We start from the raw sequence: 26,636 nt of genomic DNA on the forward strand, positions 1-26,636 counted from the left end.
CTCCGGTTTCCTCCCCCATTCCAAAAACATGCTAGGTTAATTGGTGACTCCAAATTGTCCATAGGTATGAATTTGAGTGTGAATGGTTGTTTGTCTATATGTGCCCTGTGATTGGCTGGCCACCAGTCCAGGGTGTACCCCGCCTCTCGCACAAAGACAGCTGGGATAGGCTCCAGCACCCCCTGCGACCCTGATGAGGATAAGCGGTAGAAAATGAATGAATGAATTCCGCAATTTCAGTTAACACGGAAATCATAGGGCCTCAATTATGCCCAGACATGGTAGGGAGTGCATACAGGCGTGTGGAGGCCTCACACACACACACACACACACACACACACACACACACACACGACTGATCGTGTTGACTAATTTCCACTGAAGTTGGATCAGCCTGTGATGTGATTTTTCCACTTTGATTTTTATGATTCTGAATCCACACCTTCCACTATGGCACAAATAAAGACTCTCCACTTAATATTTCAGTCATCCACACCTCGGATGTGTTGTTAGTGTCACGCTAATATGATTTGACTTGTTCTTTCAGGTGTGAATTGGGTGGACGTGAAGAGCAGCAATCATGGTGGCCTTGTCGCTAAAGATCGGCGTGGGCAATGTGGTGAAGACCATGCAGTTTGAACCCTCCACCATGGTGTATGACGCCTGCCGCATCATCAGGGAGAGAGTTTCAGAGGCACAGCTTGGACAGCGTGAGTTGCTGGCTGGAAACACACACACACACATAATATGGGAATTATAAAGTTTTTGTTGCTGTTATTATTCACTGGGCAGTGCAGCACACTAGTAGTTGTGTGGTGATGTCTGCTAGTTCTTGTGACAATATTATTTATTGACCTTCCCTTCATGAAAACATCATTTCAAGTATCCAGCGTTCTGTCGCTATTCTTCATTCATTACCAAGATGACAATCAAAGGGAAGTCCAACCCAAGAGTTAAGGCAATTTCCAGTGTTTGGGATCATTTTGTTGATCAAGCCAGATTAGGGTCATGCCTTTGTTACTATTGGACATTTAGAGGCTTTTTTTTTACATTAACCCTTTGGAGTCCTGTGTAGGATTTCCCGCTTTTGTTGACTATAGTGTTTATGGAGGGGCTGGTTATGATGCAGTTGTGAAGATGGATTGAGATGACCAAGAACCAGCGAGCGATTGTGGTGCTGACTCAGGAAAGCAAATGCAACCTTATTGTTATCAAAATAAACCTATACACATGATGCTAAAAATGTGAACCATAAATGACTTAATACCAAATTAATAGATGGATGGATAGATTTTTTTTATTGTACCACAAATCGACAACTTTCTTGTAGTTTTTTACGTGTAATTATGTAGAAAGTTTCTTATATAATAATATTAAAATAATATAATATTTCAACTTTGTGCTACTAAAATCACATTATTTTTCCTCATAACATTACAACATTATTTTTGTACAATTACGACATTTTATAGTAAGTTAAAGTTTTTTTTTCTTGTGAAATTACTGCCGCATGGTGGCTAGCATGTTGTAGCATAGCTGACCACACAGTCAGGAGGTCGGGAAGACCTGGGTTCAAATCCCTGCTAAGCAAAGTTGAATATCACATCACATCATTTCATGTCAGGCCTGTGTAGGCATTTCAAACTCCCTTGACGGCAGTGTTGGCTTACCCTTGCTTTGTCAGATTGTTCATTTGGTGTGTAACCAATATATCATCCACAGTAACCATGGTTTAATTGGTAATGGTTTAATTATTTTTTAACATGCAAACAGTTACATCATAGTACAACGACTCAGTATTTTGGTTGTATTTTTCAGCCAATGACTATGGGCTGTTTCTCTCCGATGAAGACCCCAAGAAAGGCATTTGGCTGGAAGCGGGAAAAGCCCTGGACTACTACATGTTGAGGAATGGGGTGAGTCACTCCTATTAAAAGGGTAACACTGCCTTCATGCTTAAATGTTCCACAGATACTCCCAATACTTGACTGTTGGCAGAGAAAAGCCCTCTGGAAAAACCAAGGACGATTGGTTTGAATAAATCCGAATTGTCCAGTTCAACTCTGAGGTATAGGGTAAACAGTAAAGGGGATGGGATGGTTCCCTGTGGGGCCCCCTGGGATGCTTTCTCTAGGAGGACGGAAACCGGGGTCTGCAGGTCAGGTTGTCCGTGACCCAGGAGACTAGTAAAGGATTTACCTGGAAGCTCCTCATCTTCTCAAGCAAGCACGAACTGCATTGGCTGCATCAAGTTGAAGGCACTGGGGAAGTGGAACCTCCCAGTTGCACCAGTGGTGTCCACAAGTGCATGAGCACTGGGGGTCAGGTACATGATGGCAACATCCACTAATGTGGGAGCGGACCGGCCTTTCTTGGATCTTCATGACGTCTTAAATAGGGGTGTGAATCTCAGCACTGAGGAAACTTCCATACACATCTCGATGCACTGCCAGCGATACCATACTTTAACGATACATGGAATTTTCTGGTGATATGATGCGATACGATTCACCCTCTTCACGATACGAAGCGATACCATAATCATTTAGTTCAAATCAATGCAATCCGATATGATATAGTGCAATTTCTTGCAATATGATGCAATTCAACATGAGCAAAGGGAAAACATGGAATTCAGTATGGTCCTACAAAAAGGATTTGGCTTTATTCCTTCTAGGCACTTGGCAGTAAATTCAACTAAAGTGCTGTTCACAGGGCACATATAGACAAACAACCAATCACACTCACATTCATACTAGGGTTGTGAATCTCAGCACTGAGGACGATTTGATACCCATCTCGAAGCACTGCCAGCGATACCATACTTTAACGATACATGGAATTTTCTGGCAATACGATGCGATTACGGTTCACCCTCTTCACGATGTGATGCATCAATGCAAATCTGATATGATATAGTGCAATTTCTTGCGATATGATGCAATTCAACATGATGCAAATAAGCAAAAAGGGAAAAAATGGAATTCAGTATGATCCTACCAAAAGGATTTGGCTTTATTCCTTCTAGGCACTTGGCAGTAAATTCAACTAAGGTGCTGTTTGTCTTTTTTACTATGCACCACTTCTTGATCATTCTTTTTGCCATCTTAAAACAGCAACAACTTTTCAAAAACAACTTTCCTCCCACTTTCACTTGTTGCAGGGATGGACAAATAGCTCCTGGACAATTTGGAAAGCAGAGGAAGATCCACTTGTTCTGACCTGATATGCTTGGTTTTTCCCCGGTGTCCGACCAGGAGCTAGACGGGGAGGCGGGGGTAGACTTGTCCATGTTGTGGTGTCCCCTTTTTAAGGGGGTCTGCATGTTTATCGTGCTGCCGTTGCACGATTGTTTTTATCATTGTTTTATCAACAATGTAGTGTCGTCTAGGCATAATAAAGCATCCTTTGAGGTGCCGAAATTAAGCGTTTAAACCCGAATTTACTCACCACCGACATGGGCCGGTCATCTTTTCTGTTGTAGCGAAAGACTTGTCGTCACATGGGAGTTTCCTGTGATGCTGCTTCAAATGTGCATTTTAAAACTTCCCCTGTCCTGTGCCGCCATGGGAAACTCATGCATGACGGGTTTTACGCTCAGCTGCAACATTTAATGAGAAATAGAAACTAAGGTTGTACTGATCCGATAAAGATATTTGATAGCTGAACGATATCAGCAAAAAAACAGTATTGGGTCATATCAGCTTGCATCTAAAATCTCTGATGTTGGTACTCTGATACAAGCACTGTCTCTTTAAGGATAATTTAATTAAACACATATATTCTAGTTTAAAATTGTTCTGTTGTTTTTTTCGAATGTGACAAATAATTGAGTTTGAAAGGTCGATCCTACACGTTTTGACATCCACTTGAATATCATTCCACCTCCAAGGACACTCTGGAGTACAAGAAGAAGCAAAGGCCTCTGAAGATCCGCATGCTGGACGGTACAGTGAAGACTGTCATGGTGGATGACTCCAAGATTGTCAGCGACATGCTCATGACCATCTGTGCCAGAATAGGTCAGCTCACGCAGATTTCAATATTCTTCATTAGATGTGTTCTCGTGATTAACGTCAGCATGATGATATTGTTTTGCACACCACACAGAAGTCAAAAACCGAGGCACTCTGGTCTTCGAAGACCCCAAAAGTAGTACTTCCTCATGTGCAAATCAAATCCACTCACTTGAATGTGTTGTTTGTTAGGCATCACAAACTACGACGAGTACTCACTGGTGCGAGACATTGGTGAGGAGAAGAAGGAGGAAGCCACAGGAACCCTGAAAAGAGACAAGACGCTGCTCAGAGATGACAAAAAGATGGAGAAGTTAAAGCAGAAGCTCCATACAGATGACGAATGTATGACATTTCTGTTTTTTGCTACACTTCATTGCTAATGAATACATGCAAGTCTTTCTTGATATACGTATCACTATATTGACAGTTACTATGGTACCCATTATGTCATTGAATGGTCATATAACCTTGTACTTTGGTACGTGACAAAAAATGGAAAAAAATAATAAAATAAAGTAAAAAAACAACTAAAATTATATTAGGAAAGCAGGAAGTGAACAAATGTAACAGTTACTGATTGTAAAAGTACCAGATGGAGGGGTAGGATTTAATAAGCTTTGCTTCTTCCTACTCCTTTTGGACATGTGGAACTGTGAACTGATTATGTGATGCACTCAATTGTAATCTGATGCATGTTCAAATGAAATTAAACCATTACCATTACCATTCTTTCCTGTCACTGGAAATGACCTACATGGATGTTGTCCTCCCCAGTGAACTGGTTGGACCACGGGCGGACTTTACGAGAACAAGGTGTAGAGGAGACAGAGATGTTGCTGCTGAGAAGGAAGTTCTTCTACTCAGACCAAAATGTGGATTCCAGAGACCCTGTACAGCTCAATTTGCTCTACGTGCAGGTACAGTCTTTCTTTTTTTTGCCTCAATCACCGGAGTTGAATGGCCTTTTAAAATTTTTTTGAATTTTTTCAGTTTCCAACATTCTCAATACGCTTTTTAACATTAGAGTGCTTAATATGAAATATATACTATACTAAATATACTAAATATATTACAGTAGCAAGTCTTAGAATGCATCTTCTGAATACCTTATTTTGTATTTTACTTCATTTAGCCATTTTATGCTTGAAAATGCTTCATGTCGGCAAAAAATATACCATATTTTCTGGGCTATAAATTGCTCCGGAGTATAAGTCGCACAAGGCCAAAAATGCATAATTAGGTAGAAAAAAAACATACATAAATTGCACTGGAGTATGTCGCATTTTTTGCAGGTAATTTATTTTACAAACTACTTGACCAAAACAGACATTATGTCATCTTAGAAGGCAAGTTTTAACAATAAAAGAATAGAGAACAGGCTGAATAGGTGTAAGATATGCTAACACAATGGTTATTCAGCTACACTAAAAATAAACATGAACAGAAAAGGTGTCCAGTGTTTATGTAACATGAAGTTTTTTTCATTTATCAAGTCGCTCTGGAGTATAAGTCGCAGGAACAGCCAACCTATGAAAAAAAGTGTGACTTGTAGTCCGGAAAATACGGTACTTAAATTTGTCAGTAATATATATTTGAAAAGGGGACCAAGGGTCGAGTGGTTAGCGCACAGACCTCACAGCTAGGAGACCCAAATTCAATCCCACAATCGGCCATCTCTGCGTGGAGTTTTCTCCGGGTACTCCGGTTTCCTCCCACATTCCCACCATGCTAGGTTAATTGGCGACTCCAAATTGTCCATAGGTATGAATGTGAGTGTGAATGGTTGTTGCCACAAATGAATTGGCATCGCAATCATACCAGGGGTGGTAGGTGGCCCCTGGCACATTCTAAAAATATAATATAACAAGAAAAAAAAAAAATAATAATAAATGCAGTAATTTCACAAGTATAAAGTCAAAATGTTACAAAAAAAGTCATAATCTCCCAGGAAAAAGTTGCAATTTTATGAGAATAAACAAAAAAATCACTTTAGTAGTAAGGTTGAAATATCAATGAAAAAAGACAAAAACTGTTTTAAAGGATGTAATATTTTGAACCAACCAAACAAAGTATATTTGCAATTTTGGGAAAATTAGTTTGTGGAATTAAGTTGCAATATTATGGGGATAAAGTTACTATACAAAAATTTACAAGAGCTAGGAGACCTGAGTTCAATTCCACCCTCGGCCATCTCTGTGTGGAGTTTGCATGTTCTCCCCGTGCATGCGTGGGTTTTCTCCGGGTACTCCGGTTTCCTCCCACATTCCAAAAACATGCTAGGTCAATTGGTGTCTCCAAATTGTCCATAGGTATGAATGTGAGTGTGAATGGTTGTTTGTCTATATGTGCCCTGTGATTGGCTGGCCACCAGTCCAGGGTGTACCCTTGTGTGCCCCTGAGTCTGTGTGCAGTTCTTAACGTTGCCTGTAGTAGTAACGTATTTTGTATGTGTATTTGTTCAGGCCCGTGACGACATTCTCAACGGCTCTCATCCTGTGTCATTCGACAAGGCCTGCGAGTTTGCAGGTTATCAGTGTCAGATCCAGTTTGGCGATCACAACGAATCCAAACACAAATCTGGATTCTTAGAGTGAGTGTTGCCTTCACTATTTTTGAACTATTATATTTTTGTCATGGCTTTATCTGTGAAATTGCTCGAGTAATTCATGAATCATAAAAATCAACCTCATATTAATTTTGTACATTTCAGTGTAAACATTTCAATAAAAACTAAGGCTATGTTCACACTGTAGGTCAATTCTGATTTCTTTGCTCATATGCAACCTGTATCTGATTTCTTAATTTCTTCATCATTTTTCAAATGTGACTCAGGCCTCATTGGTATGTGGATATAAATCTGATATGTATGCGATGCAATGACCGCATGAACGGTCAGACCCACATGTCATGGAGAGGTGTGTATTGCCGTGCTTACCGAGACTTTAAAAGGTGCAGAAATTGTCATTAATAGTCAGTTCCTCCCATATTAAGGGTAGAAAATACATCAATCAATGACACATTAGGTGAATTTGCACCAGGAATACCAACCTAAATTTTTACCCAGTATGGGTTCAGAAATGAAAGTAGTGGTATCACACTCACACTGCAGCAATGTTTACTTTTGTAAGCACAGGGAAATGTGAGCGATCTTGTGCTTTTGCATGTGCACATCACTTTTAAGACCCTTTGCGTTCATATTAACATGTTGCATTTGTGTGGTAAGGTGAACGACCACATAAAAAAATTGGATTTAAACAAAAAAATCTGAATCGTGCATCATACCCTGCAATGTGAACGTAGCCTAAAATATGTATTTCAATGTATGATGGTATCATTTAAGATCTAAAGCAGCGGTGGTGCAAACTACGGCCCGTGGGCCATATCAGGCCCCCCCAGCGTCTTCATCCGGCCCATCCGGCATTCCTATTGCAATCTGTTGTACACAAAAACGATCCACAAAGCAACACAGCACATAAACACACACGCCACACAAAGTAACATAGCCACTGTCGGCATACAAATAAATATCTATGCACAACACCCATATATCCCGCCGCAAGGCATGCAGGGTAGCTTGTGGTACTCTCCCAACATTTTGCAATGTTTGTTGCATTTTTTCTTGATTGCAAAATTTGTTGAGGAGGTCGTCGGAGATCGCCAGTGTTTTATTGTTCATATTGCAGTTGCAGCTGGACTACTCAGCATGTCTTGTGGCCATTTGGAAATAACTGTCTAAAGTTATATGTAAATGTTTAGTATGTTTAGTTGTTGTGAATCACCCACCTAGTAGTACTCGTTGATTCATGGCATATGTTAAGTTGCTGTGGATATGTTGTGTTTTCATTTTGTTGCACTGTGAGCAAGTATGTCGTTCTGTTTGATGACCGCCTGTGTATAGACACCCGCGCCGCCAAATTTTATTAACCCAGTGTGTCCCATGAGTCAAAAAGTTTGCCCACCCCTGATCTAAAGTAATGGCATAATTTAAGATCTGATGTAATGGTGTAATATACTGTAAGATCGAACATAATGGTGGGGGTAAGCTGCTAAATTTGGGTGAACAAGTTAGTAAAAGAAAATAAATGAATGAACCGTATGAATGACTGACTTGACTGTAATTCCTGTTAACCTTTTCTTATTCTAGTTTAAAAGAGTTCCTCCCCAAAGAGTACATCAAACACAAAGGAGAGAAAAAGATCTTCCAGGTAGAATTGTTTCTCTATCACATACATCACCTGTACAGTTCCACATATCCTGTATCTGCTTTGCCTGACTGTGTTATTGCCAAGCAACATGTCCTCCTGAGTGTGTAGTTGTGTTGTAGCCAATGCAGCATTGAGATGATGGTTTGTATTTTACACTACACAGGCGCACAAAAACTGCCAGAATATGACGGAGATCGAAGCCAAAGTCAGCTACGTCAAGCTGGCCAGGTCTCTAAAAACCTACGGCGTGTCGTTTTTTCTGGTCAAGGTACGAACGCCGTCCGCTGCATGCTACTGTATACCTGGGCTGACTGTGTCACCGACATGAAACCTCTTGTAGGAGAAGATGAAGGGCAAGAACAAATTGGTTCCGCGTCTCCTGGGCATCACCAAAGAAAGCGTGATGAGGGTGGATGAGAAAACAAAGGAGGTGATCCAGGAATGGAACCTGACCAACATTAAACGTTGGGCTGCTTCTCCCAAGAGTTTCACCCTGGTGAGGTCCTTTTGAGCAAAACACACACTTACCGCCCTTGATGGGAACTTCATGTCTCCATGCATTCCACCCACTCCCACCCACAAGATTGTGTCATCATTAGCCACGTTTACATGAGGAGTTTTCCTCTCTCCGAATTACCTTTCCGAAAACAGTGTATACATGAAAAGGAATATTCCAATCTCTTGTCTACATACGCCGCTATAATCAAACAAAATAGTCAATGGGGCATGCCCAGTAAAGCGTAAACATCAACATCACGTGATACCGACTTCCTCGAGTTTTTCTTTCACTTGTTGGAATAACTCCATATTGCCAGTTTTTTGTTGGTCCAGTCTTGAAATTTAGTTTGGATCAAAAACAAACATTCCGCAGCAGTCCAGTACCGATCGCTCGCCTCCATTTTTAAAAGCGAAGAACGTCTGGAGCTGCGTGTTACGTCATATCTGAGCCTGTGCTGAAAGAACCGGGATAATTTTAAACAGGAAAATATCAAATTCAATCTTGCTAATATTTTATAATTAAACTGGGGAAATGTTTTATATAGATATATATTTTCTTTTTATGAATAAAGTATAGAAGGGTTTAGATTCTGTTCCACAGATGGCGGCAATGCACACCGAAAGCCAATAAACAACAGAAGAAGAAAAACACCACGAAGAAGAACTCACCCTGACAACTTTCCGTTTGAGCGGGTACAAGATACCTCAATCGGATTGGGGAAAGGAATATTCCACCCCTGGGAATCCCATTATATGGTCATTCGGATTGGCACTTTTCTTTCAGAATGAGGTGTATACAAAGGTTACATTCTTTCCGTTTGAGCAAATAAACCAAATGCAATTGGAATATTTGGGTCCATGTATACGTGGCTAATGACAAGATGACTTCATGCGTTTGAGTTCTTGTCTGGTTTTTCTTTCTCAGCTTTGTCACGCTTTCATTCCAGTTAACCTTCTTTGACTTGCTGTTGAGGCGCCATCCCTGACGCAATTTAATGACTCAACATGTACGGTCTTGCACAAAGACAACTACCTGGAGTGTCAGCTTGAAAAAGCATTCCTCTTAGTTATGGAGGAAAAAAAATTGAATTGTTTAATGGCTGTGCTTTGCGTCCTAAACTCCACTATAGAAGGCGGGGCACACATTCATTCATTCCCACTCACATTACCTATGAACAATTTGGAGTCGCCAATTAACCCAACATGCCTTTGTCTTTGTCCAACATGCCACCATGTCTTTGGAATGTATACTGTATAAATACCAGTATAACAACATAACAGTCTGACTCACTCTATCATCTTTGAAAAAACAAGTTACTAACAGCACTAAATTCATCACATAGCAACTTAATACACTAAAGGTGTATATGCAAATATCTCCTAATATGACTTGAATTAAAACCTCCAAGTTTTCCATTATCCTTTGCATCTGAGCAATGCATTCATTGAGGTGCTGCAATGACGTCAACCTCCCTCTGGGCTCTAGGTCTTCTGGTTCCTTCTGATGTACTCACCAAGCTTGTTGTGAGTTTATTATAGCTGATGATCGGCTCCTGTCAAATACAGATCTGCCTGGTCTGGTGCACCACAATATTATCATTTTATGACGTGGGAACGTCCTCACAAATCATTTTTTTTTCACTAAATCTTGTCGGTGTGGTGTATATACAGTGTTTAATATTTATATAATTCATGGTGTATATACAGTATAGATTTTATAGAAAGAGGTTGATCATATTAACTTGTAACGTGGAGGCTAAAAAAAGTACTTTATTTGATGTACTTTCAGGACTTTGGGGACTACCAGGATGGTTACTACTCTGTGCAGACCACTGAGGGAGAGCAGATAGCCCAACTCATCGCCGGCTACATTGACATCATTCTCAAGAAGGTAACTGATTCTTTTTTGTCAATTCACTTGCAAGAATGACATTTTTGTGTTTCCCCAACTACGACACATTGCATTTATAGTCCACTATCCATTCACCACATGTGCAGCACCCGGGTGTGTGAGAGGACTGCTGGCTGGGGCAACATTGTACATCATTGTGTATATCATTGAACATGTATAAGCATCAACAGGAAGATGCTTGGTGATGGACACCCTTTTAGAAACTATGAATACTGTACTATGTAGGATGCATTGGTATGTGGTACAATACCAAATCATTTGGTCCGCACTCATGGGACAGGGTTTTCAGTTTTGCAATTCATTTTTCACTGTGTGGGTGTGCGTATGTGCATGTACTTGCATGTCTCGTAATGTTCAAGTGAGGGACAGTCTGCCTTAACAGTGGCAAGGAAGCGGAGAGCTACGGCCATGCATGTGGCCCGCTTCTGCTGCCCGTCCTCGTGCCTCAGAAGGTGCCCCAGCCGTTTGTGTTGGTGAGGCATGTAGACTACAGCTACAGTGCTCACCAGGGCCCAAAATGTGCAGTTACAGAATGAGAGGAGATGCCTTTTTTCCCCCCACTCAATCTCTGGCCGTGGCAATGTCCATCTCGAGCCGTGGCAATGTCCATCTCGAGCCGTGGCAATGTCCATCTCGGGCCGTGGCAATGTCCATCTCGGGCCGTGGCAATGTCCATCTCGGGCCGTGGCAATGTCCATCTCGGGCCGTGGCAATGTTCATCTCGGGCCGTGGCAATGTTCATCTCAGCTTGGCTCTGCTGACTCAGTAGCGAGTCTCCATGCATTGTGACAGGGAACGTAATGTAACGTCATGCCTCATAACATTACTAAAGTCTAATGATCAAAATGCTACATATTACTTGTCTTTGAATATTTTTTGACTAATAACCATAAGCCATAGTCAACCAAGAGTGTATTTTTTGAAAAACCATGATACAGAAATGTTGGGACCAAAACCAATATATCTTGAGGGCCGACTGTACTTGCATGACCAGCATATTCACCTGACATGTCACCCATTGAGCATATTTTTACTACTGACAGAAAAAAAGCAAAGACCACTTTGGCCTGGAGGGAGACGAAGAGTCCACCATGTTGGAAGACTCTGTATCGCCTAAAAAGTGAGTGTGTTTCCACATGTAGAAACAGTCAGCATCCAACAGTGATAGTGTTTTGTCACGCGTCCTTTTTGAAGCAGTCACAAATACGCAAGTCTATACAGTTTGTACTGTTTTATACTTACACATGGAATCTGTTTTTCAACAAATGAGCAGCATCAGTAATGTGTCTTCTTCAGGTCAACAGTGTTGCAGCAACAGTTCAACAAAGTGGGTAAAGTGGAGACGGGTTCAGTGGCATTGCCAGCCATCATGCGCTCAGGAGCCGGCGGTCCAGAGAGTTTCCAGATGGGTTCCATGCCCCAGGCCAAGCAACACATCACCAGTGGACAGATGCACCGTGGACACATGCCTCCGCTGGTAAGGCTGGGAATCTAGTGTTTCTTTACATCCAGTGTCTAGATACATCGTCTTATCATCCCCAAGTGGGAATGTGGACATTGGTGACTCAACGGCACAAAGAATCTGTTAATGGAGTTCTAATAAAACTACATTATGTACTGTATGTATGTACTGTGTGTATTGATGTGACGTATAGTAATACATATGACTTATGTACGTGTAGACTTCAGCTCAGCAAGCCCTGACTGGAACCATCAACTCCAGTATGCAGGCTGTCCAGGCTGCTCAGGCCTCTCTTGATGACTTTGATACCCTCCCCCCTCTGGGAACCGACGCCGTAAGATGTCACTCTTCTCATCTCTACCTCAGTGATAACACTTTGACCTCATGAAATTGTGAATTTACAATGTGCTTTAATTCTTGAAGGCATCCCAAGCCTGGCGGAAGAACAAGATGGACGAGTCCAAACATGAGATCCATTCTCAGGTGGATGCCATTACGGCAGGCACTGCCTCCATGGTTAACCTTACTGCAGGTAAAGATGGTTCTTACGTGGTGTATGTATTTATTGTATGCTATTGTGGATGATTCTGATTAGAATCTGGCTAGAATGGTAGAACTACTGCTGCGTCTCGGTTTGGCATGCTAATGTCTGTGGTTGCTGATGCATTTATACGTATTTTTATATGCGTTTTCTTTTAATATATGGTTGAGTGGACACTATTTTTTTCATAAACAGAGAGGAGAAAATATGCAATTTTAAAAATAAATACCCTGCTACGTGTGGACAAGGCCTTAGATTGGTGTTGTGAATGAAGTCAAAGTATTATGGGAATAAAGTCCCAATTATGAGAAGCATGTTGAATTAAACAAGAAAACTAAAAAGAAAAACAGCAAAAATGGAAACATACTAACAGAATGTTTACAAAATAACATCAGAATAATATGAAAAAAAGTAGAAATATTAGGGATAAAGGTTTGTAATATCATGAGAAACAAAACAACAAATAAAGTTGTAATTTTGGAAAATAAGCTGGCGGGAAAAGTTATAATGTTACAAGAATAAAGTCAAAATATTGTGGAAATAAAGTCATAATTTGAAAGTTGAAATAGTAGGAAAATAAAACAGGTAAAAACATCAGCTGTAATTTTACCAGTAAGTTAAGTGGAAAAATTGTAAAATTCTAACAAGGAAAAATAAATGCAATTTTACAAGAACAAAGTTGTAATATTATGAGCAAGAATAATGTAATTTTAGTAGCATGGAGTTGAAATATTGAAGAAAAATACATTATTTTTAAAAAGTCATAATGTTATGGAAAACGATCAGAAATAAAGGGGAAATTAAGTTTGGGGAAAAATTATATCATGGGATTATATCATTATATCATATCATCATTATTTTACTTTACTTTACTTTACTTTTTTACTTTACTATATCTATCTATGTATCTTTCTATCGATGTATTTATCTATGTATCCATCCATCCATCCATCCATCCATCCATACATACATACATACATACATACAGTCATACATACATACATACATAATATTATGAAAAAGACATTTCTGAAGATTATATAAGAAGAAACGTAAAAGGCAAAGCAATGTTTTTTTTTTAGTGGCCCTTTTGTTTTTTGGTCCTTTTGGTTTTATTTCATTCAGTTCATACCTGAGACCGTAAAGTCAGGAGATTAGGAGCATGTCATTCAGCAGAAAATTGGATATGCAATATGAATGAACCAGACCTTAGGTGAACAGTCCAAGTTTTGTGACCCCGCGGCCCGAGGATTCTGTGCTCTCCCTGAAGGAATGATTGTCAGGCTTTGGGAGTTCTAATAGACTCCATGCATGTCTGTCCTCAGGTGACCCGGCAGAGACAGACTACACAGCCGTGGGCTGCGCCGTTACCACCATCTCCTCCAACCTGACCGAGATGTCAAAGGGTGTCAAATTGCTGGCGGCGCTCATGGAGGATGAAGGAGGAAACGGACAGCAGCTGCTCGGTGCTGCCAAGAACCTGGCCTGCGCTGTCTCGGACATGCTGAAGACTGCCCAGCCTGAAAACACAGAGGTATACCCCATACAGAGCCACGGTTTCCCTACCAAGCTCTACAGCCTCCAGTATCGTACACTAGTTTTAATTCAGCACACATCTTTGTAATGGTCATGTGGCACAACTGGAATTTACGTCTGGCATTGCTGATGTTCCTGATTTTAACCTGGCAGCAGTTTCTAAGTGGCATGCATACGTTTATCCAGATCTTCACCAAATTTGAAAGGCTTCGCACACCCTCTCCAAGTTTTTGCACAATTATCACGTTATTTGTTGTCATAATATTGCGATTTTATTGTGACGTGCCATTCGGTCCTTGCACAACCAGAGCAGCAGCCTAGTTCTCACTTCCTGTTTCCAGTGAATGTTGGCTGCCCTTTGTCACAGATTCTTTTCACCATTTTCATGGACAGAATTTTGAGCTAAGGCGTCAAGGGAGTCCGGTTCGGGGGCCTGAGGGTCTCATCTGTGCTATTTGCAGACGATGTGGTCCTAATGGCCTCCTCAGGTTGTAACCTTCAGCCTATACTGGGAGTGTGAAGCTTCTGGGATGAGACTCAGCACCTCCAAATCAGAGGCCATGGTTCTCAGTTGGAAAAAGGTGGAGTGCTCCCTTCGTGTTGGGAATGGGGTCCTGCTTCAGGTGGAGGAGTTCAAGTACCTCGGGGTCTTGTTCACGAGTGAGGGAAGGTTGGAGCGTGAGTTCGGTGCAGCGTCTGCAGTAATGCAGTCGCTGAACCAGACCGTTGTGGTGAAAAGAGAGCTGAGCCGGAAGGCAAAGCTCTCAATTTGGTCCATCTATGTTCCCACCCTCACCGATGGGTTGAGCTTTGGGTCATGACTGAAAGAACGAGATGGCGGATGAAAGCGGCTGAAATGAGTTTCCTCCGTAGGGTAGCTGGACTCACCCTAATATATAGGGTGAGGAGCTCAGCCATCCGGGAGGGGCTCAGATTAGAGCCGCTTCTCCTTCACATCCAGAGGAGCCAGTTGAGGTGGCTCAGGCATCTAGTCCGGATGCCTCCCGGACTCCTCCCTGATGAGGTGTTCATGGCATGCCCAGCCGGGAGAAGGCCCTGGGGTAGACCAAGGAGATGCTGGGGGGGATTATGTCTCACAGCTGGCCTGGTGGAGCTGGAGGAGGTGGCCGGGGACCGGGAAGTCTGGGCTTCCCTACTGAGCCTGCTGCCCCCGCGACCCGGACCCAGATAAGCGGAAGAGAATGGAATGGAAAACTGTAATAGTTAATCGTTTTCTCTTAAATTGGCATCTCTATTTTTCCTGTTTTTTCCATATATTTCAACTTTTACATATCCAAAATTACATCTCTGTTTGTATTGTTTTTTGTGTTATGACTTTGAATAATATAATAATAATATAATATACATAACTTAGAATAATATATTTTTTCATAACATTTTGACTTTTTTTCCTCTTAGTAGTTTGATTCCATTCTCTTAAAATTGCAGCTATTTTCTTCCATTTGTGTCTTTTTTTCCCCCTCACAACTATTTCAACTTTTTTCGTCTTCTCATATTTGTGGCATACATGCTTTAATCCAGGTCTTCAAATTTTGAAAATGGCCTTTCTTGGCTTCTTTCTCTTAAAATTGCATCTCTTTTTTTCCCCATTTGTGCTATTTTTGTCACAATTATTTCAACTTTCTTCTTGTACATTTTCTTCTTTATTCCCAAATTATTTTGAATTATTCCCATAATATTATAATTTCCCCCAATCCATTCATTCATTCATTCATTTTCAACCGCTTATCCTCACAAAGGTCGCGGGGGTGATGGAGCCTTTGGGGGAGAGGCAGGGTACACCCTGGACTGGTGGCCAGCCAATCACAGGGCACATATAGACAAACAACCATTCACACTCACATTCATACCTATGGACAATTTGGAGTCACCAATTAACCTAGCATGTTTTTGGAATGTGGGAGGAAACCGGAGTAACCGGAGAAAACCCACGCATGTGTGAACTCCACACAGAGATGGCCGAGGGTGGGATTGAACTCTGGTCTCCTAGCTGTGAAGCCTGCGCACTAACCACTCGACCTCCCCCAATCTAACTTTCCAAAAATTACAAAAAATCGTAAACTTGCATCCTTTTCTTGTTACATGACAACTTTTTCCTCTTACTTTTTGGACTTTGTTTTTCGTAAAATTACGACAGATTTTGTTTTGTTTGTGGCATACATACATATCCAGATTTAAACTAAACGACTTAACCCTCCCATCCCCTGCCCCCAGCTCCAAATTTTACAGTTAAAATGATTTGGGTTGCAAAATACAATATCATGGTTTTGTCTTTTTCTTGTAGCCTCGTCAGAATCTGCTCCAAGCTGCAGGAAATGTGGGCCAGGCCAGTGGGGAACTCCTTTCACACATTGGAGAGACGGACACGGACCCGCAGTTCCAGGTGAGTGCTACTTTCATAACGATCAGTCATTCTACGATTCTTATGCTCTCTCACTGACTCATGAGCACAGTTCAGAGGTTCCAACTGACTCCAAAGTTGAATGCAAAAATAAGAACTGTATGTCCCAATTCAACTACAATATACTGTGATTTATGCACACTAGAACGCACCAGTATTTAAGCCACACCCACTACTGATTCATTCATAGATAACCGGCATTGCACTACAATCCGCATATTTCCACGTCGTGATGTGACGTTACATGTTACACACATGTTATGGACTCCGGTATAGCATCTACGCATGATACCCCGCACAGGAGGCTTTCTTCATCTTCCTGCAGTGTTTCCATGGGTTTCCTGTCTTCCTCCGAAACAGTCTGTGTAATTTACACATAGCTCGTAGTTAGCATCCTGTCTGCCCTGCAGGACATGCTGATGCAGCTGGCTAAAGCCGTGGCCAACGCCACAGCAGCTCTTGTGCTCAAAGCCAAGAATGTGGCCCAGAAGACGGAGGACTCGGTCCATCAGAACAGAGTCATCGCTGCAGCCACTCAGTGTGCTTCATCCACGTCTCAGCTGGTGGCCTGCACCAGAGTAAGTGCGACTCCCAGTGATATAACATGAGGAGAGAGCATGCAGGGGTTTTCTTTGCCGTGTCTAGGTAGATCTTATCCTTGTGTCTCCTAGGTGGTGGCGCCAACCATCAGCTCACCCGTGTGTCAAGAACAGCTGATAGAAGCAGGCAAGCTGGTGGCCAAATCTGTGGAAGGCTGCGTGGATGCTTCCCAGGGGGCCACCAATGACGAGGGCCTCCTGAAGCAAGTGGGCGTGGCAGCCACGGGCGTCACTCAGGCTCTAAATGAGCTGCTTCAACACATCAAACAGTATGCCAGCGGAGGCCATCCCATTGGGCGCCACGGGGAAGCCACCGATCGCATTTTGGACGTCACAGAGAACATCTTCAGCTCAATGGGAAATGCTGGTGAGTGGCACAACTATAGGACCCTTACATTTACCCACAACTGCAGGACTGCCATCTATCTTTGGTGTGTTGCATGTTTTCCCCGTGCATGCGTGGGTTTTCTCTGGGTTTCCTCCCACATTCCAAAAACATGCTAGGTTAATTGGCGACTCCAAATTGTCCATAGGTATGAATGTGAGTGTGAATGGTTGTTTGTCTATATGTGCCCTGTGATTGGCTGGCCACCAGTCCAGGGTGTACCCCGCCTCCCGCCCATAGACAGCTGGGATAAGCGCCAGCACCCCGTGCAACCCTGGTGAGGATAAGCGGGAGAAAATGAATGAATAAAAAAAGGGCCAGGGCTCTGGGTGTTGAGGGACTGTTCTGCTTGATACGTCAATCGATCAATACATCGTCAAGAACAGTACTTCTGGAATGGCAGACACCGGGTGGTGGTCCCCTTTTCCAAGAAGGGTGTTCCAATTACAAGAAGTACACACTCCTTAGTGTCCATGGGGAGGGTACAGAGGTTAGTACAATCCCAGCTCCAGGAGCTACTATGTAGCATAGTTTTTGTCCTGCTTGTGGAACACTGGTCCAGCTGTACTCAATTGCAAGGGTATGATAGGCCATTATTTTGATTGACCACTGGAATGTTTATATGTGACTTTTATCTTCCATGTTGTTGTTCTTGACAGGTGAGATGGTTCGCCAGGCTCGTATCCTTGCCCAAGCCACGTCTGATCTGGTCAATGCTATCAAGATGGATGCCGAAGGAGAATCAGACCTGGAGAATTCCCGAAAGCTGCTATCAGCCGCCAAGCTTCTGGCTGATGCCACTGCCAAAATGGTGGAGGCCGCCAAGGTCTTCCTGTTTTTCATTGTCTTCATTTATTTTATTTTTTTTGTCATATCAACTGACACATTTGCATGTGTTTGTAACGCCAGGGTGCAGCAGCAAACCCTGACAGCGAAGAGCAGCAGCAGAGGTTGCGAGAGGCTGCTGAAGGTCTCCGCATGGCTACCAATGCTGCCGCTCAGAACGCCATCAAGAAACGGCTGGTCAACAAGCTGGAGGCAAGGCTAACGATGTCATTGGAATAGTGTTTCCCCGATTCCCTCCTTTCCTCCTATCAATCCCATAAGCGACCTCAACCTCTCACCAAACATCTCAAACAATCCCAAATGTTAACAAATGTCATGGCTGCTGTTTCCTATCAGAATGCAGCAAGACAAGCAGCTGCAGCAGCGACACAGACCATCGCTGCCGCCCAGCACGCCGCCTCGTCCAATAAGAACCAGGCTGCCCAGCAGCAGCTGGTCCAAAGCTGCAAGGTAAACCTTGCACCACACCATTCTAGTCATACTCAGCACAGCCGCTTGCTAACAGGTTGGATACAAAAGCTTGATGTGATGTGGTTGATGTGAGCGTGTGAAATGATGGCGCGTGTGTCTGTCAGGTGGTTGCAGAGCAGATCCCTCAGCTGGTTCAAGGAGTCCGAGGCAGCCAGTCTCAGCCTGACAGCCCGAGTGCTCAATTGGCCCTCATCAGTGCAAGCCAGAACTTCTTGCAGGTAACACAGCTCAAGACGGTTGATGGAAGACTGGTTGATACCAACATACACGGCGATTTCAAGAGCTTGCGGACTAACTTTATCAGGAAAAAACGACAGATCAGGTTGATATCACATGAAACACCCATTTTATTTACCACAAGTTTAGAGTAGAGGGCAAGAGATCCACATTAGGGACAACACGAGTGAACCAATCAGGTCCAAACACAATACATTTGCTCATTTCATGATGTCTATGACCGGCTAACTTCACACAATTATGTTGCAATAGAGATTCAAACTGTCAATCTGTAAAATACTGAATGTGAGGCCGACATGTTAACCTGCTGTCTGGTCTACCTTCAAATATGTTGTAGCGGTATGTTCTGAGCTATAAGTCATACTTTTTTGTGTGACTTTTGTGTGTGTGTATGGGCATATATATATGTATATATGAAGAGCTTGCAACCAAGAGGCGCTAAATCCATTTTGACTGATTTCGAGAAAATCAATGATTTTTAATTACGCACATATCAATCTATTTGGTCATCAAGTCTATATTGCAAATGAAAGAGCTATCAGTATAGGTCATAAAAATGCATGCTATAAAAATCCTGCACACACCATGTATTTTATTTATTTTTTTTAATTAATTTTTTTTTCGGATTTAGCGCCTTTTGGCTGAAATAAATTTGAAGTCACCTTTAACTTCTTCAATGGCATTGTTGTAAAAGAATGTAAGGTGCTTTAATGTGCTATGCTAATAAAATAATTACAACACAGAAGCAATTCTCAACATACAATACACCCCCCCACCCACACACACACACACATGCACTCGTTCACCTTCATACATTACAGAAACAAAATGTTATAACCTACCACTAGTACACTGTTACTGATCAAATTTTGTTAAGATATCATAGCACACATTAACATCATCCACATTCCATGATGATCAGCTTTAACACAACTCAACATACCCAATTATACAAGACAATGGTACAAGACATGTCATACATTGCAGGTGCATTCAACCCGTAGGCTGCAGTAGAGCGACACATGAAAAATAACAATTTGCAGACAATAATACAAATGTTATTAAAAGCAGTGCTCATATTTGACTGTACCATGAAGGTGACAGTGACAAAAATCATCTCATTACAAACTCTTTACATTGTATGTTTTTTAGTACAAGTAAAATAATGTTTCTCATGAAAGTTGGAGGTGTCAAGGTGGAGACATGCCTTTTATGGCGTAAAAAAAACTTCCATGTTACAGAATACTGTAAAAGCACAATTTGTGTTCTCCTGAATTGCATAACATACTGTAACTATCATACGTGTACTTAATGTACACAAACAAAACAGGATGCGCACTGATACTGGCTTTCTGTATGTGCAGTGCCAATTGTATTCTTCTCTCTGATTGGTCAGATTATCAATAGATGGGAAATTTGGGCCAATCAGAATAAAGAATAAAGAAAGGGATTTAGCTCCTTTTGGTTGAAATCTGAAATGGAAATAGCGCCTTTTGGTTGAAAGCATGAATTTAATATCACTTTTTTTCATATTTTTTTTAAATGATTTCAAGACCAAAATATGTGATTTGGATACACATGACAGAAGTCTATTAAACTCATGAAAAACATGCAACTTAGTGAAAATTGGATTTAGCGCCTTTTGGTTGCAAGCTCTTCATATGTACACATACATACATATGCATGTATGTATGTGTGTGTGTATACCATATATAAATATATATATATGTGTGTGTGTGTGTATATATATGAATATATGAATATATATATATATATATATATATATATATATATATATATATATATATATATATTATAGTACTACATATAGTATGTATTGTATATTTATTTCAATAACAATAGTATCTTTTTTTCAGCCTGGTGCAAAGATGGTCACGGCCTCCAAGGCCACCGTTCCTACCATCAGTGACCAGGCATCAGCGATGCAGCTAAGCCAGTGTGCTAAGAACCTGGCTAGCGCCTTGGCTGAGCTCCGCACGGCCTCCCAGAAGGTACCACACACACACCTACACTACACACATTACCTACAGCATCCACTGAGTACACGGTCTTTATTTCCTAGAAGATCGCAGGTCCATCGGCATGACCCATTTAATGGCCATATTTTTAATACGATCCTATCATACAAGTTTATATTCCAGCCGAACATGTTTCTCTAAGACATAGAGTTAAGACAAGCTTTTGTAGGTTAGTTTTTCCTATTTCATGGCTTTTATGTTACTCTTTTGATATATCTGCCCAAGTGGCATTGTAGTTTTGAACTGGGTTTGTAACTGCATCAAGTTGAATGAGGTTATTGCGTAACAAGATTGAATTGAAACATTGATAATTATGCCTCTATGGTTATTGAATTCTATTGATACTTAAAGGGGACCTTTAAATGTTGTTACAACAGGTTTGCACATTGTTTGGGATGCCTCTGAACATTAGGTTTCACCTTCTACTTCCTTATACGGCCGTGCCGGGGTACAAGCTGTCTAAGCTGTTAGCTATACAAGTTGAGTGTAGCCAATCACAGCAGAGTGGAGGTACCCGGGGGCGGGCTGTGGGTGAAATAAATTAAAACCGACGGTTTTGGAAAGCCGGGGAGATACAGCTGGACTAGGTGCAGAATCTGGAAGATCTAGAAAGCTTTCTGTGCGGGTTATCATGTGTAGCTGCTCTATAGGAGTCCATATCTCAATACAAAAGGCTGAAAATGAGCATAATAGGTCCCCATAAAAGTGCACTGAAACGTGAATTTATGATCATGGTCAAAGTGACTGAAATTGAGTTTATGGGCCCCTGATGACAGCTGCAAAGCATATTGTATGTATTCTTAGTTATTGAAAGAAAATCTTTTAATTGTTAGGTTTGAATACATTGCTGACATGAATTGAAAGTCCATGTGATATATTTGCTGTATACGGTGAGCCAGTCTTTGTGTGCTGTTTGATGTTTGCAGGCCCAGGAGGCATGCGGCCCGCTTGAGATAGACAATGCACTGTCCATTGTACGGGGCCTGGAGAAGGACATCAAGGATGCCAAAGCTTCAGCTGATGAAGGCAAACTCAAACCCCTTCCAGGAGAGAATGTGAGAGACTCACACAACACGTTAAACAATGATTAGAAGTTAATGCCACAGCTATTCTAAATGAACTGTATTGCTATTTATGAATACAAAACTATTTATGAGCTTTCTCTAATGGTTAAGGTGAATACATGTCAAAGCTCTTCCACCAATATGCATTTTGTGAATTATTATTCTTACCCAGTCATTTTCTAATTTGCTGTTTTGCATAATTAGACATCGGACAGTGTTTGTGGGTGGAAGGTTTGGACTTTGAGGTTTTTGGTTTGGACCATGAGGTTTTTGGTTTGTTCATTCATTCATTCATTTTCTACCGCTTATCTTCACAAGGTTTTCCAGATCTTCAGCAAATTTTGAAAATGGCCTTTCTTGGCTTCATCCATTTGTGCTATTTTTGTCACAATTATTTCAACTTTCTTCTTGTACATTTTCTTCTTTATTCCCAGATTATTTTGAATTATTCCCATAATATTATAATTTCCCCCAATCCATTCATTCATTTCCAACCGCTTATCCTCACAAGGGTCGCAGGGGGTGGTGGAGCCTATCCCAGCTGTCTTCAGGCGAGAGGCTTCGCCAGCCAATCACAGGGCATATATAGACAAACAACCATTCACACTCACATTCATACCTATGTACAATTTGGAGTTGCCAATTAACCTAGCATGTTTTTGGAATGTGGGAGGAAACCGGAGTACCCGGAGAAAACCCACGCATGCACAGGGAGAACATGTAAACTTCACACAAAGATGGCTGAGGGTGGAATTGAACTCGGGTCTCCTAGCTGTGAGGCCTGAAAACTCATCACAAGAACCACACTTGTCACAAGAAATATGTGACAAAACGTTGTGTTTTTAAAGCTTATTTAACAACCCATGCATCCATCCTCATTAGGGTTGCGGGGGTATGCTGGAGCCTATCCCAGCTGACTTTGGCCAAGAGATGTTGTTGGTTATTTAGCAACAATGTTATTAACTTCCAGGTGTTAGCTTTGTTTGAGTTCTTGATTCTCAGAGCCAGCCAGAACGTCGAGTTATTTTATTTTTGCTTACACAACAAACATTGTATATTCATCCTCTCGTAGACTTACACTACTTAAGAAAGTGTATCAACAAGACTTGAACTTTGTTGTCGTCTCCTTGCTGTTCAGCTTGAAAAGTGCTCCCAGGATCTCGGTACGAGCACGAAAGCAGTCAGCTCTGCCATCGCCCAGCTGCTAAGTGAGGCCACACAGGGCAATGAGAACTATACAGGTGGGTAGAACCTCCTCGCATACATGTACGTATGTATACATGTGCTAGTCCTTCTCAAAAAATTTGCATATTGTGATAAAGTTCATTATTTTCTGTAATGTACTGATAAACATTAGACTTTCATATATTTTAGATTCATTAAACACAATTTGGAAAAAAAGAAAAAAAAGCAACACAGAGAAATAAAGACCTATGTATATCATTATCGTCAGAAAAAGCAGTACGGATCTTATTTTGATGATCATGCCGGTTTTATGCAAGTGTAAACATGATGTTATATTTAATGTTATATTTGACAACCCCATATCCAGTATCCCAAACCACTACCATTTTTTAAATAGTCCAGCTATTTTGTTTCTGTGAAGGTATGGCAGCCAGAGATGTAGCCCAAGCTCTGAAGTCTTTGGCCTCGTCCGCACGAGGAGTTGCTGCCACCACCGACGATGCAGCGGCACGTACGGCTTTGTTGGACTGTGCCAGCGATGTCATGGATAAGTCGGCCAACCTCATTGAGGAGACAAAGAGGGCTGTGGCTAAGCCAGGAGATGCAGAGAGTCAGCAAAGGCTGGCCCAGGTCAGAAACACACCAGATCACATTATTTCATCTCACTGGTTTGTTTCTAATTCTAAATCCTTGCTTGACTGGTGTAGGTGGCCAAAGCAGTCTCTCAGGCCTTGAACAGATGTGTCAACTGCCTACCTGGTCAGCGAGATGTGGACAACGCTATTCGGACTGTGGGTGAAGCCAGCAAAGCTCTCCTGGCAGATTCTGTGAGTTATTATCCTTTCCATTGGATACTATAACACAATAATCCAGTAATATTCCTTATTTAGAAATATGACTTTTCGCTGGTTAGAGCCTAGAAAACCTGTTTATGACCTTCTAAAATTAGTTTTAACATTTAGAGCCGTTTAGAGATCAAATAGCACTCCTGTAGTCACCTTTACGCTCCTATTACTAAATATCATAGACATTCATTCATTTTCTACCACTTTTTCCTCACGAGGGTTGCGGGGGTGCTGGAGCCTATCCCAGCTGTCTTCGGGCGAGAGGCGGGGTACACCCTGGACTGGTGGCCAGCCAATCACAGGGCACATATAGACAAACAACCATTCACACTCACATTCATACCTATGGACAATTTGGAGTCGCTAATTAACCTAGCATGTTTTTGGAATGTGGGAGGAAACCGGATTACCTGGAGAAAACCCACGCATGCACGGGGAGAACATGTAAACTCCACACAGAGATGGCCGAGGGTGGAATTGAACCCTGATCTCCTAGCTGTGAGGTCTGCACGCTAACCACCAGACCACCGTGCCGCCCTATCATAGACATAATAAGAGAAAATAAGACATTTAAGACATAACTTAAGACTTCCGATGCTACGGAAGCTGAGTGGGGGGGGGCAGACAGGAAGTGATGTCAGTGGTTCAGAGTTGAGTTTTAGCTTGTAGCCCATGTTATGGATTATTTAGCCTGTTGTGAGATCATTCAAACCAGCAATAAAAAGCTTTCATTCTGGTGCTTATGTGTCATATTGCAACATTATAGTGGCATTACTGACGCCTAGTGACCAGGGTACAATGCTACAGTGAAGAAAATAAGTATTTGAACACCCTGCTATTTTGCTATTTCTCCCACTTAGAAATCATGGAGGGGTCTGAAATTTTCATCGTAGGTGCATGTCCACTGTGAGAGAGATAAACTAAAAAGAAAATCCAGAAATCACAATGCATGATTTTTTAACAATTTATTTGTGTGATACAGCTGCAAATAAGTATTTGAACACCTGTGTATCATCTAGAATTCTGACCCTGAAAGACCTGTTAGTCTGCCCATTAGAAGTCCACCTGCACTCCATGTATCATCCTGAATCAGATGCACCTGTTTGAGGTCGTTAGCTGCATAAAGACACCTGTCCACCCCATACAATCAGTAAGACTTTAACTTGTAACATGGCGAAGACCAAAGAGCTGTCCAAAGACACCAGAGACAAAATTGTACACCTCCACAAGGCTGGAAAGGGCTACGGAGCAATTACCAAGCAGCTTGGTGAAAAAAGGTCCACTGTTGGAGCTATCATTAGAAAATGGAAGAAGCTAAACATGACGGTCAATCTCAATCGGAGTGGAGCCCCATGCAAGATATCACCTCATGGGGTCTCAATGATTCTAAGAAAGGTGAGGAATCAGCCCAGAACTACACGACAGGACTTGGTCAATGACCTGAAAAGAGCTGGGACCACCGTTTCCAAGGTTACTGTAGGTAATACACTAAGACGTCATGATGTGAAATCATGCATGGCACGAAAGGTTCCCCTGCTTAAACCAGCACATGTCAAGGCCCGTCTTAAGTTTGCATATGACCATTTGGATGATACAGAGGAGTCATGGGAGAAAGTTTTATGGTCAGATGAGACCAAAATAGAACTTTTTGGTCATAATTCCAATAAGCGTGTTTGGAGGAAGAAGAATGACGAGTACAATCCGAAGAACACCATCCCTACTGTGAAGCATGGGGGTGGTAGCATCATGCTTTGGGGGTGTTTTTCTGCACATGGGACAGGACGAGTGCACTGCATTAAAGAGAGGATGACTGGGGCCGTGTATTGTGAGATTTTGGGGAACAACCTCCTTCCCTCTGTCAGAGCATTGAAGATGGGTCGTGGCTGGGTCTTCCAACACGACAACGACCCGAAGCACACAGCCAGGAAAACCAAGGAGTGGCTCCGTAAGAAGCATATCAAGGTTCTAGCATGGCCCAGCCAGTCTCCAGACCTGAACCCAATCGAAAATCTTTGGAGGGAGCTCAAACTCCGTGTTTCTCAGCGACAGCCCAGAAACCTGACTGATCTAGAGAAGATCTGTGTGGAGGAGTGGGCCAAGATCCCTCCTGCAGTGTGTGCAAACCTGGTGAAAAACTACAGGAAACGTTTGACCTCTGTAATAGCAAACAAAGGCTACTGTACCAAATATTAACATTCATTTTCTCAGGTGTTCAAATACTTATTAGCAGCTGTATCACACAAATAAATTGTTAAAAAATCATGCATTGTGATTTCTGGATTTTTCTTTTTAGTTTATCTCTCTCACAGTGGACATGCACCTACGATGAAAATTTCAGACCCCTCCATGATTTCTAAGTGGGAGAAATAG

General features: G+C 41.9%; 1 protein-coding gene across 2 annotated transcripts in view; it reads left to right on the forward strand.

The window, feature by feature from the left end:
- Nucleotides 1-26,636, forward strand: part of tln1 (talin 1) — a 75,029-nt gene that overhangs the window by 19,088 nt on the left and 29,305 nt on the right. For both annotated transcript variants that reach the window (XM_058057245.2, XM_058057246.2), the window contains exons 2-28: nucleotides 548-710; nucleotides 1,819-1,916; nucleotides 3,893-4,022; nucleotides 4,209-4,361; nucleotides 4,794-4,936; nucleotides 6,482-6,609; nucleotides 8,164-8,224; nucleotides 8,388-8,492; nucleotides 8,565-8,720; nucleotides 10,512-10,613; nucleotides 11,678-11,754; nucleotides 11,931-12,111; nucleotides 12,317-12,430; nucleotides 12,520-12,628; nucleotides 13,963-14,171; nucleotides 16,479-16,577; nucleotides 17,006-17,173; nucleotides 17,267-17,561; nucleotides 18,239-18,405; nucleotides 18,489-18,617; nucleotides 18,762-18,875; nucleotides 19,001-19,114; nucleotides 21,011-21,145; nucleotides 22,099-22,227; nucleotides 23,375-23,477; nucleotides 23,843-24,051; nucleotides 24,129-24,248. In XM_058057245.2, the coding sequence (XP_057913228.2) occupies nucleotides 581-710; nucleotides 1,819-1,916; nucleotides 3,893-4,022; nucleotides 4,209-4,361; nucleotides 4,794-4,936; nucleotides 6,482-6,609; nucleotides 8,164-8,224; nucleotides 8,388-8,492; nucleotides 8,565-8,720; nucleotides 10,512-10,613; nucleotides 11,678-11,754; nucleotides 11,931-12,111; nucleotides 12,317-12,430; nucleotides 12,520-12,628; nucleotides 13,963-14,171; nucleotides 16,479-16,577; nucleotides 17,006-17,173; nucleotides 17,267-17,561; nucleotides 18,239-18,405; nucleotides 18,489-18,617; nucleotides 18,762-18,875; nucleotides 19,001-19,114; nucleotides 21,011-21,145; nucleotides 22,099-22,227; nucleotides 23,375-23,477; nucleotides 23,843-24,051; nucleotides 24,129-24,248 (3,678 nt within the window). In that variant the 5' untranslated portion in view covers nucleotides 548-580. The remainder of the gene's footprint in view (nucleotides 1-547; nucleotides 711-1,818; nucleotides 1,917-3,892; nucleotides 4,023-4,208; nucleotides 4,362-4,793; nucleotides 4,937-6,481; nucleotides 6,610-8,163; nucleotides 8,225-8,387; nucleotides 8,493-8,564; nucleotides 8,721-10,511; nucleotides 10,614-11,677; nucleotides 11,755-11,930; nucleotides 12,112-12,316; nucleotides 12,431-12,519; nucleotides 12,629-13,962; nucleotides 14,172-16,478; nucleotides 16,578-17,005; nucleotides 17,174-17,266; nucleotides 17,562-18,238; nucleotides 18,406-18,488; nucleotides 18,618-18,761; nucleotides 18,876-19,000; nucleotides 19,115-21,010; nucleotides 21,146-22,098; nucleotides 22,228-23,374; nucleotides 23,478-23,842; nucleotides 24,052-24,128; nucleotides 24,249-26,636) is intronic.

Source organism: Doryrhamphus excisus, linkage group LG19, assembly GCF_037039965.1.
Source record: "Doryrhamphus excisus strain RoL-2023G ecotype Guam linkage group LG19, RoL_Dexc_Guam_v1.1, whole genome shotgun sequence".
In the NCBI taxonomy this organism is placed as follows: Eukaryota; Metazoa; Chordata; class Actinopteri; order Syngnathiformes; family Syngnathidae; genus Doryrhamphus; species Doryrhamphus excisus.